At 41.2% G+C, this 12394-nt stretch overlaps 1 protein-coding gene across 1 annotated transcript in view; it reads left to right on the forward strand.

The window, feature by feature from the left end:
• The window catches only part of ofcc1 (orofacial cleft 1 candidate 1), a 133896-nt gene that overhangs the window by 13575 nt on the left and 107927 nt on the right, over window positions 1-12394 (forward strand). Inside the window, exons 7-11 of the mRNA XM_074622727.1 lie at window positions 75-172; window positions 1536-1622; window positions 2559-2626; window positions 3860-3983; window positions 9585-9827. Of these exons, the coding sequence (XP_074478828.1) occupies window positions 75-172; window positions 1536-1622; window positions 2559-2626; window positions 3860-3983; window positions 9585-9827 (620 nt within the window). The remainder of the gene's footprint in view (window positions 1-74; window positions 173-1535; window positions 1623-2558; window positions 2627-3859; window positions 3984-9584; window positions 9828-12394) is intronic.

Here is a 12394-nt window from a genome sequence, read left to right on the forward strand (position 1 = left end):
TATGCCACAATAGCGTTTTATATTTTTGATGAATATTATGAGGTTTTGTGATGCCACTGTGTTACTTCTTGCAGCGAGGACAGTCGAGGAGGTGATCCCCCACTACGCCCAGCAGCTGAGGGAGCGTGTGCGGCCTGACATGATCACGCTTGGCAGCCTTTCACTGCAGCAGGTCAGGGCTACAAAGAGGAATATCTGTGTCATCATCCCATATTCACCAGCACATCAGCCACGTCCATTATGCTGTGTATCAGTGGCTTCGGCTAATGGACATAGAGCGTGTGCATGTGTGCGTGCTGTTTTGTCTGCTCACATGTGTATACGGACGCGTGTGTTACATACTCGGCTTACTAATTTTTCTTTCTCTTTCCTTCCATATTTGCTCAGATTTTTGTCCCCAATCTTTTTTTTTTTTCTCTCTCACTGCTACCTTTTATAAAAGTTCTGCATTTCATTTTCAGCGCAAATGAATCTGAAAGCACTCATGCGAAATAGCTTTTTGTAGAATATGCATTCAAGGTTAGATAACTCGTTCATCCTCAGCTCAGTAGGAGTGCCTGGATTTCAGCTGTATAATCTACGCTACGTATGATATCCTCACACAATTAATTTATTTGCGGAGAACAGTTTTGTTCTCGTCTTTGAACTTTGTTGTGCATTATTATGCATATTTGTTTCTGACAGAAGCTGAATTCCCTTTGCTTCTTTACCCGTCTTATGGTCTTTTCAGGAAAAAATAGAGCGTGACTACTTTTTTTATTTTCCAACTGGGGAGTGGGGATATTGTGAACTAGCGTTAAGATCTGAAGCTCCTTTACAAAACAAGTGTTCCATCAGTTAGAAAAGAAATGGGAGAGGATACAAGAACACGGGGTTTCCATTGTGTTGGCAAATCTAGATTGCAAAGAAACACAAACATTAACATTAAGAATGCACAACTTCTATCCACTGTATTTTTAGTTCTAATCTCGCTTGAAAAGAGAGCAGGAGCATCAAATTATGTGAATAGAAAGTAAACGTAATTGGGGGAAAAAGCGGTACAACAATGTGAAGCCACAGCAACAGTTGACTCATCCTCCCTTACTGGATAATCAGTGGCATCTACTGTGTACTGTATCAGTATTGGGATCAGTGTTATCTTATTCTGCCATAATATGTATGCGCTCTCCTACTGTTTCCACACCCACCTCCCATTGAAAGCACATTATCCACCAGAGATTTCACATCTATTTTAAAAATAATAGTGTTTTTCTTCGTTCTCTATTCTGCCGCACAAAGCCTCTACAGGGCGAGACGCTGTCACTTAGCAGTGTCAATGCGTCTGAATGGGGAGTGTGAATGTGCTGACTGAATGTAAAACCGGCAGAAATACTCATCAAACGCTACATGTCTTTAGGGCCTGGCTCGGTATCGATTGCCTGCAGATTGCATTACAGTTGCTCCTTGTGCTTAATTCTGCCATTATGGCGCACTGCACTGTTTTCATAAAGCGGCATCCAAAGAAAGTGTGCATGTGTATTTACACGTATTTTCAGCAAGCGGCTCAGAAGGGACCACTGAAGAGGAGTGAGTGGGCAAAGAGAAAGGAAAGACTAATGGCCTTCTTCGCTGGGAATGTTAAGGTAAAGGCTCGTGTACTGTATATAAACTGTATGAAGGATGTGTTGCTTTTTTAGTTAGAGGTATAGCAGCCCACAGGACATTAACTTAGGCACTGTATGCTGTTTATAGCTAAATTCTAATGCTTAAAGCTGCAGTGGGTAGAGATGAAGCAAATATGGTTAAAAAAGTTATTTTTATAAAACACACTATATCCTGACAGTAGTGCATGAGACGGGTAATCTGAAAAAAATCATGTGCCTCTGTGTCCTCCGGTACTCTTAATGGTATCTGCAAAGTTTCACAGACCAGAGGAAAACAACCAATCAGAGCTGAGCTGAGCTATGAGCAGCTGTCAATCACTCGCGAACTCTGACCAAACTGTCAAACTAGGCAGCGCTGATCAAATATGAATCAATATTGTGTTACTGTAATGCCTACATGTATTTCTCGCCTGCAATGTTTTCAGAAACATCTTGTTTACTATTGTTTATTTTACTGTTTATCTGTAAAATGAGAACGTTTGTGACCCGGCAGCAATGTTGAGATCTGTTGAGGAAATACCAAGCACCGCCCACCAGCCGGAGCAAAGCCAATAGGAACGCTCTCTCTAAAATGACCTGTGATTGGCCAAAGCCAAAGATTTTTTAAATCCTGAAAACAGAGCCATGAGGAGGTGCAGAAGTCTATCTATCTCTCAGAACACTTTACAATATGCTGAAAGATTATTAGATATAGAATTTGTGCCCAATAATGCCAAAAACATTCTGCCTACTGCAGTTTTAAGCGCTCATCTTTAAAGATATCTCATTATAGTTAGTCACAGAAATGAATAATATCTTACATCCTAATTTAGAGTCATGTATTTTAAATTAAATTGTCAATTAGCTGATAACGCTAATGACGATTAACACATTAACAGTGTTTGTTAACATATCCACTTTAATATTTCAATGGAGCCTCATTCACAAAGAGACGAGGCAGCGAGAGAAGCACCACTACCCAGGCTGAACACGCTGCTCCAGTGGTAAGTCCAGCGCATATGTACAATTGATGTCACATGACTACATGTAATCATTAATTGTGTGAAAAGCATTTGTATTCCCACTGACGTCCGAGAAGAAATGTAATATGTATATATATAATATGTCCTCTGCATGGCTTCTCCTGTCGACGGGCATTGCATTGTGGGTAGCACGGCTCGAGGGCGCGGGAATCTGTCCATGTCATCGGGCTCGGAGGGGCATCAATTCCTGGTCCGTCCACTCTAGTCGGAGATCACATATCAGATCTCGTGGCGAGAGCCCCCGCGGGCAATCAGCTTAGCATGTTTAAGTTTTTAGCAATTATGGACTAGCATGCTGGTTGACATGATAAAATCAAGACGCTACTGTACACATCAGTTTCTTTTTGGTTTGCTTTATGGGTGGGTGGTAGTCGGACACCAGCACTGTCAGATGAATGTGGTTCGGAGTTTAGCGAAGATGACCTCCTCTCGACAGCCTTGAACCCTGTAAATTCCTTCTGATATCAATGGTGGGTGGCTATTAGACATGGGAGACTTTCTATGCATCACCTAGGGCTACATCTGCCTGAAATTTAATGAGAAATGATTTCACTTTTTTCTCTCCCTACGCCTATGAAAGGGAAAAAAAATAAATAAAGAGGAGAGACGCGGAGCTGACTTGTGGTTTTTGTAACAAATGTGTAATTCATTTGTTTCCACTGTTTCTGATTTAATGGAGGTCGAGTAATTGCATTAGGAAGCACATTGTGCCTTGTTGTGAACTGATGAAAGCACATGTAATACTTTTGATAGGCGAACAGTGAGGAGGGAGAGAGAGGGAGAGAAAGGAGAGAAAAAGACCCAGTGCCTGCCTTTGATGCCGAGCATTTATTTGCTGAATTATCCTTCCTTTTACAAGCATCTTATCCCCAGTCACAGGCAGGCCAGGGCCCCTGTGATATTGCTTTATTTTGAGGAATTAAGAGAGGTGGCGAGGAGACAGAGCGAAGCAACTGCTTATTACATTACCACTGATAAGATTGAAAGGCCGAGAAAGGCAGCGAGAGAGAGAGAGAGAGAAAGAAAGAGAGAGAGGGACCCAGTGGAAAGTGTTTTGTTGTGGTGTTATTAGATTGAGCTGCTGTTGGCTACAGAGTGGAACAACAGAGAGTCCAAAATGCAGGTGGCTGTTAACAGGGTTAGCTTCATGTATTTGTGTGTGTTGTATACGTGTGTTTTTTGTGCATGGAGCAGCAGAACTATTGAAAGCCCGTCACTCAGAGCGCTGGGGGAAGGCCAAGAGGAAGCGATGGCCAAATACGGCCCGATGACAGAGCTCCCAGAATCCTCCTCTCTGGCGTCACGGCCCCTGTGGCAGGTAAGGTCCGTTAGCCGCTCCGACTGTGAACACATTCGTTGGAAAAAAAAAAAAGAAAGCACACCAACAGGAAGTGACATCCCTTTTTAATCTCTGAGAGGCTTGTTTCTCAGGAGGAGATATTGATCCCAAAAGTGTTTACGAATCTTAAAATAAATGCAGGGTTGTTTGTTCAAAAGCACTCCAATGATGTAATTATGTGAAATCCTGTGATGAATGGGAGCGGTTAGAGAATGGGGGAAATAATATCCCGTATTTTCTAGTTTCTCAAATTCCCTCACTCCTTTCATGGCACTAATGGGTACTGTATGTGCACATGCCCACACAATGGCACATTCACATGCGAGCACTGAGCGAAAAGGCTTCCCTATACAGGATGCTAACTATTCAGCCACATTATTTTTATACAGTATATAAAGATTTTTTTTTTTTTCCCCGCTTTGTGTGGATGGTGTCTGTGGTTTTAGGAATCTAAGTAGGAGGAAAAAGGAGTCTTTGGAGATGAAAAAAGGGGAACAGAGGGAGAGGAGAGAACAGAGAAACCAAGTGGGAAAGAGAGAAGGAAGCTGCAGCTTTAGCGGTAGCATCACCAGCTGTGGGAGGAGTGTGCTGTTGTGTTGCATCTGGGGATGAGGCTGCCATGCCACCGTGCTGGCTTAAAGATGTAATGAATCTTCAGTCGGGGGCTTTCCTTCCAGGGTGACAACTGGCTTTGAGGAAGGTTGTAAATGCAGGGGAGATTGTGGTATAATTCCTCAGACTGGCGTTTGTGCCCCCCAGTCACCATTCGATTATCTCCCAAATTGCTGTGTTTCACTGAGATAAAGATTTTTTATGGCTTGCTGACTTGAAACAACCGGCACAGGCAGAATAGGGGGCAAAAGAGGGAGAGGGAAAAGAGAGAAAGAGAGAGAGAAAGCAATGGCCAAACCTGCCACGCATAGTAATTTCCTTTGGTAAATGACAAAATCTTTGTTTATATGACATTTCCCTAAAATCACTGCAGCGAGATGAATCTGAAATATAAAATGTCACATTTGGCATGCAAAACTATGAAAATATATTTCTGTGCAAAATTCATGGAGGCATTTAATTTAGAACGTGTTTAATAACTAAGGCAGCCTGCATCAGTAATCCTGCCCGGAGGTCCCAAAAAGATTGTCATATTTATTCTCTGCTTTCTTCACCCCCTTCCTTCATTCCGAAGCCAAAAAATTTTAAGGGTAAATGTTCATTGTTAATTAAGATTTACTAATTAAAATGAAAATAATTAACGAGAAAGCTTAATCTCTGAATATTAGCCCATACTTAGAAAGAAAGGAAGTTTTTGTATGTGGCATTTCCTGTCTCTATTAAGAGTGCATTTTGTGTGATCAGTCAATGTGTGGAAAGCCCTGAAAAGATATTTCAGCGAAAGGACGGCTGCTTGCCAGCAAAACCACGGAGGATCCCTCGCTGGAGCCTTTGATCTCATCTGTAGGAGTGCTGTAATGTTATGGCACTTTAGGCACAACTCAGGCTTGGGGCAAACAAACCACCTCTGATATGGAAAATTGGCTCACTTCACCTTTTACCTTCGCCTTGCTGTCTTGACTGTCTCTCACGACGCCTGTGCAAAGCATGCGGGCCAGATAATGACAATACCTCTTCAAAACATACATAGTGCAAATTGGACACCGGTGCGATGTTATTGTTTTTTTAATTTCTTTGCTTCTTTTTTTCTCCTTTCTCATCCTCCTCCTCTTCCTTTCCAGTCTGCATGCATACATCTCTTTCCAGTGTGGGGGTTTGGAGGCCTCCATCACCTCCTCCCAAATGGGAGATGTGTGGGCTAAACCGCTTTGCCACCAATTATACTAATTTCACTTCTGCCTAAATTGTTTTTGTTGTTTTGGTATGCAAAGATGCTCACAGTGGGGAGATTGAGGGGCATTATTGCAGGGCTCAGCACACACCTTCCCCCCTCACAGACTGCCAGAGCGATGGGCACCGCCAGCCGGCGTTAGGTGAATGTGTGCGTCTGTGAAAAGGATAGGAATAGTCTCAGGTTGTTTGGTGACAACACAACACGCTGTAATACTGTAAAAGCAAACAGTGTATACAGTCAATGTATGAGTGTGTGTGTGTGTGAGCACATATAGCCCCTGAGTGCTATTATGTCATCGATTGGAAATGAGGGCTTTAATTGCCAGACACTCAAAATTTGCCCTAGGGAGTTGGTCAACACGGTGTAAATTAGAGTACATAAAATAAGTGGGCATTAAGAGATGCAACTTGGATAATCAGAGAGAAAATAAATGCCTGCACTTAAGAAAGGAAGAGATGGATAGGATAGGATATAGTGGGATAGAATGGAATAGGATAGAATAAGCAGGGATATGGTGGGATAGAACGGAATAGGGTTGGATAGGATGTTGTGGGATAGTACGGGATAGGATAGAATAAGCTAGCATTTGGTGGAATAGAGCGGGATAAGATAGGATGGGATTGGATGGGATAGGAGAGGATAGGATAGGATGGGAAAGGATGGGATAGGATAGGATAGGATAGGATGGGATAGAACGGGATAGGATAGGATAGGATGGGATAGGATAGGATAGATTGGGATAGGATAGGATGGGATAGATTGGGATAGGATAGGATGGGATAGGATAGAACGGGATAGGAGAGGATAGGATAGCATGGGATAGGATGGTATAGATTGGGATGGGATAGGTTGGGATAGCAGAGGATAGGATAGAATAGGATAGGATATAGTGGGATAGAACAGGATAGGATAGGATATAATATTGTGGGATAGAACGGGATAAGATAGGATAAGCTAGCATTTGGTGGAATAGAGCGGGATAGGATAGGATTGATCGCGATAGGATAACATAGGATGGGATAGGGTTTGATAAAATGGGATAGGATTGGGCAGTGTAGAATAGGATGGTATAGGATAGGACAGGATACGATGGGATAAAATGGGTTAGGATAGGATTTGGCAGTATGGGATGAGATACAGCAAGATAGGGTGGGACAGGATAGGATTGGATTGGATCAGATAGGATAGGATAGGACGACGATAGAGTGGGATAGGAGAAGAAGGGAAAGAATTGGTTAGGACAGCAATCTGCTGATTTGATTTTAATATTTGTTGTACACCTGTGGAACTTTTGGTCTGACGATAGCGGTAGAATTAAGGTGAAGGGGTCACCAAAAGGACTCATATTCTGGGGAACATTAATGTCCATATACAATTTCATGGCAATCTGCCCAGTAGTCTTTGGGATATCTTGGTCTGTGCTGGGTGAATACACGGATGAACAAAATGTCCAAACAGCCAATCAACGGGCCAGCCAATATTGCTATTGAAGTTTCAAACATATAAATGGTGATAAAGACCAAGTGGCTCTGTTTAAGCCAGATTGACTTTTCATTCAGTTGCTGTTCAACAGATGCCATAGGGGACAAAAGACTGAATATGTATTAATATTGTTCTCCGATTATATTTCATTAAAAAAAACTAAACTGTCTCACCAGCTTACCCTATTACTCATCTTAAGCCCTAAAAAAGAGGCACATGTCACCAAAACAAACAAGCAAATAAACAACAAGTGGGCTGATATAGCCTGAAGGTTAGTGGGATGAGCTCGCTACCAGAAGGTTGGCGTTTTGAAACCTTCATCTGAATGGGCAGCGTGGCCAGGGGAAATAAATATCACTCTCCACTTCGATAACAAGCAATGCTGATGTGCCCTTGAGCAAGGCACTTAACCCCTAAATGGTTGAATGGAGATCATCAGATGGAAGGCTGCAGCTGTACTGGCCATGTCTTACATATATGTTTGCTTGACTGCAGTTGGACAAAACACTTCTCTTGTTCAGCAAACATACCTGAAGTAAAAAAAACACCCCAAAAAGTCAAATAAAAAGCACAAGTTAGAGGTTGTCAATGCAACGACAAGAGCCAAGTTAGTGACAGAAAAACTGTCTTCCTTCACTGTGGCAATGCTTTGTCATCTCTAGATGTGCATCCTAATTTTGCATTCATTGTTTCACGACGCGGCCTGCATGCAGCAAGGTCACAATATTTCTCACTTCACCCCTATACTAAATTACATGCAACTTGTGTGCAACTTGAGTGCTGCAGGAATGAGTCCTAAATCCCGGAAATGAGTTAGCATTTTAGCACTTCCGGTTCCCTCATCTGGAATTCAATGGATTTTTTGAATGGGTTTTTAGTTAGATGCCTGAAATATGGTCTGTGGTTAACACAAGCTTAAGAGATTTTAACGTTTTGTTCCACGGCAAAAATGACGTAGGTTAATATCCCACTCGTGAATTTTGAAGCTTTTATGTGTCTTAAAAAAGGGGTTTGCTCAAACATCATCACGCTGAACAAGTCGGCCTTTAGCATAGTGGTAGTGGCATGATGTCATGCGACCGTGGTGTAGTTCGTTGACAGCTTAATGTTAGCTTTTAACTTCTGCCGATTGCATATACATTTCAAAAATCATAAAAGTGTTGTTTTTTTGTGTCTCCATTTGTGGAGATTATCTTGCTGAATAAAACTTGTAAGTATCGTAAACGTTTGTTTGCCACAGAGCTTATTTTCTGAAATAATCCTAAATCCAATGAAAAAATCCCATTGGCCTTTTGTCGAGGGAACCAGTGTGACGCTAACTTCCAGGTTGACCTACAAAAATACGTCATCCCTGCACCACTCTATACCTTACAAATATATATATCAGCAATTACAAGTATTCTTCATCAACCGGACGTCTGTCCTCAAAATCTGAAGTAAAGACAACACAAGACAGGATAAAGAAAATTATTTGGAAATTGTTTTTTAGTTGATAAGGGACAGAGAGACTGCTAGTTTCAAATACAGTTAAGTATGATTAAGGAGGCATAGTGAAAAACATGGGATGTGATGAGCATCTAACTGAACTTTATTTACATAGCAGCACTCCAAACAGTAGTTACAGATGTTGATTAGATTAGATAACATAACTGTTGACAGCATTGGTCAATATGGTAGACTCACAATGTCAACAAGTTATTTGTTTTAGAGGCAGGTTGACTAATTACTATACAGGTGTGTGACACATAGGTTGATGGTTTAGTGATAGATTGCAACATCCAACAACTAACAGACGTGACAGCATTGAACAGTATTTATATGGTCTTACTGTAATTGTGAGGGTTTTCAGTGCTTAATTGTCCTTTCAAGCTACTAATATTGGCTATAATAGTAGAAGATTATCCTCTTTCCATTTAGATGTAGTGTGAGACAATACATAATCTCGGTTTGTTCTGTGAGGTATGAATGTTTTACTTCTGCCCTTCCAAGACATACAAGTTAATAAATATAATACATTTAGAGAATTGGTTTGACTAGGTTTAGGTTTGACTAGGTTTAGGTAAAGTGTAGCATGTACATTATGTTCACAGTTATCGTTAGTTAGCTACTATTAATCATTTGGACATTTGTGTCTGTCACTCGGGTTAAATGACACATGTGTCAACCTAATAAAATCAGTTGGTGTTTGAAATAACATGGAATTGATGAAATATTGCAATCTAATTTTATGTCCTGCACTTTGTGTATTGTAGGTGAATCAGAGCACGACTCCCCAGCCTGTGGAGGTGTGTGTGTGTTGCCTAAGAGCCACCAGAGACAAGGTACCCAGGGGCCTCTACACTGTCAGCGTGGCCCTTCACAGCCGTCTAGGGGGTCCAGCTCTGGCCTGGTGCAGTAAGAAAGAGCAGCGACAGTGGGCGGCGTCCACCGAGCCGATAGAACATCGGGGCCGCTACTGCGACACCGACCTGCACCTCAACCAGAGCCTGTTCATGGTGAGGAGACCAAAACAGAAAATTTTACACACTAAAACATGAATGGTGATGATACCGTAACAGTTCAGATATCAGAAATACTTTGCTATTTAATTAAATGTAGATGGATTGCTTGAAAATTTAAGATAAATGAATCATGAGTCATGACTTCAGTTTGATTTTAGCTTTGTTTAAGGTTGCAGCTGAGATTCCATACTAACATGCTATTTAGTACACTAAAACAGTACGCGAGAGTTTTTTAGTATGTCCGAAACCTTAATATGAAACCAATAGTAGGCGAATTACATACTATTTCTGGGGAAATTTTGTTGTATGCAATGCTACGGTGGCATACATATCACACAATGCAATGCGGGTAGTGACGACAACGTTTATAACAGACGTTGACGGAAAGTATAAGATTTCACTTTGCTAGGCATAATGTATATTTTCAATTAATTCAGACTTTAATTCTCACAAATCGTCATTTTGGTCACATGAGTTTGGCACGGGTTACCATGGTTACACGTCTCCAACCGGCAAGAGGGCTTTCTGGAAGTGACAACGTAAATTACTGCTCAGTGCGTCCGTAAAGGTACATACCACTGTTAACTCACACAAAAGTAAGTTGAGCGTACATATATTGGGTATGTAGTGCATAGTATGCGATTTCAGACGCAGCCTAAATGTTGGAGTGTGTTAAAAAATAGATGGGATGAGTCTAAACAAACAGTTCATGAACGCCATTCGCAATTGAGGTTGAAGAATTGAAAGAGAACACTCTGGCTATTGCAAAAAAAATACACAGAGGTCTGCATGTTGCTTTCCTCTCTATTGACACTAATGTGTTTTTATTCAACAAGGAACAACAAGGACAGAATCCGGTTGTGATTTGTGATCTGAGCAATTTGATTTAATAAGAACCCCTTTATTCATGTGATGCTTTGTGAAGCCGCTTTGAATATTTCTTTTATTTTCCAGCGAAAAATATTTGAATAAATATAAAACATCTCTTATCCGAAAGCAATTTTGACATTAAGGGAACCTGAATTAAAACACTTCCAATGACATGGACGAAGCCTTTGATGTGAAATTCAATAGAAATTTTTTAGTAAAAACGCAATCTTAAAAACAACCAGTCCCCTCGGATAAAAGCAATAAAACATGCTTTGCTAATATGACAGAACCCACCACACACACACATTGCGTGTCTTTAGTTTTTGTATTTGCCACAGTATTTCCAAATTCCTCTTTCTGTTTCCCTTGGTTTCATCAGTTGCGGTGGAGATTGAAAGGGGTTATGAGAAGTTATATTGCTGTAAAAGACGGCATATGAAAATATGCCACACGCAGCCTCTGGGTTTTTCTCCGGGGATCTCCATATGAATAAAACAACAACTTCTCAAACATGACATTTAATCCATGCATGTAAATCAAACCCCGAGATCAATTATTCATTTATATAAGGAAGTAATGTTTTATTGGAATGAAAATGTACAAACGCAGTGAAAAATTTAGCTTCTCTTCTTGCACGTCTTTGAGCATCTGTGACACAGTTGAGCTGGATGAAAAAAAGGAATCGAAAAGTTAAGCAGAATTGACTTAAAATTACTATTAAAAAATCTCAACCTCCATCTCCAATGTATAGTCAAACATGTTTTTCACATTTGGTCCTTTTGATGAAACAACACAGCAGATTTTTAAATGTATGCACATTTCACAACCACTTCCCTAAACCTCTTGATATGAGGGAAAACATCTTCTATAGAGGCTGTGCTAATCTTTAAAAACCTACATACTCCTTTTGGATGGTCGATATTGACCAGTGGATTAGAAATCTCTGTTTATGTTTATTCATTGATGATGTGTGCACGACTCACAAGAGAAACCTTAAAACAGAAGCCACTAAATCCAGTGTCCCTCCTGATTCCATAGAGTTTTGTACAGAAAAGGGCTTCTTCACTGTTCAACTCTAAAGGCCTTAGCTGGAGCATTTAGCACATGTGGACATTGCCAATGTGCTGGTGGGCGTATTCACTGAGCTAGAGCATCCTGATAATATTGTCTCCGGCTCCCATCAGACATAAAGGACGGGGTAAAAGCTGGCATAAACTGAATGCGGACCTGGGATCTGATTCAGAGGTAAAAAAGGTTTAAGTATGGCGTGGTAAATGCCTCATGTCACTCTTCCTTCCCTCCTCTCCTCCCCAAACCCTCGGCTGAGCTTTATAGACAAACCTGTTGTTGTCGTCCTCATTGATAGTCTCAGACAAATCTGATTCCACCACTATCTGGATTGGCCTGGATGTTTTCTCTCTCTCTGTCTCTCTCCTGTTGCCCACACTGTAGTGTGCGATTTCAGGAGTGCTTGCAGTGCCTTCTAAGAGGAAATGAGGAATTAGTGATGGTAAGAGGAAGCCAGGAGCTTATTTTCCTTTCCTCCCTCTCTCTCTCTCCTTCTTTTTTTTTTCATTCACCCTTAGCTTTGTGCGTCTGGGTTTGGATTTAGACAGAAACAGTGCAGTTGGAGATGTCTTGGATATGCTGGCAAGTGGGAGCACATGAGAAGAGTCGGGCCCACGGTCTTT

The sequence above is a fragment of the Sebastes fasciatus genome, chromosome 21 (assembly GCF_043250625.1).
Source record: "Sebastes fasciatus isolate fSebFas1 chromosome 21, fSebFas1.pri, whole genome shotgun sequence".
Classification (NCBI taxonomy): domain Eukaryota; kingdom Metazoa; phylum Chordata; class Actinopteri; order Perciformes; family Sebastidae; genus Sebastes; species Sebastes fasciatus.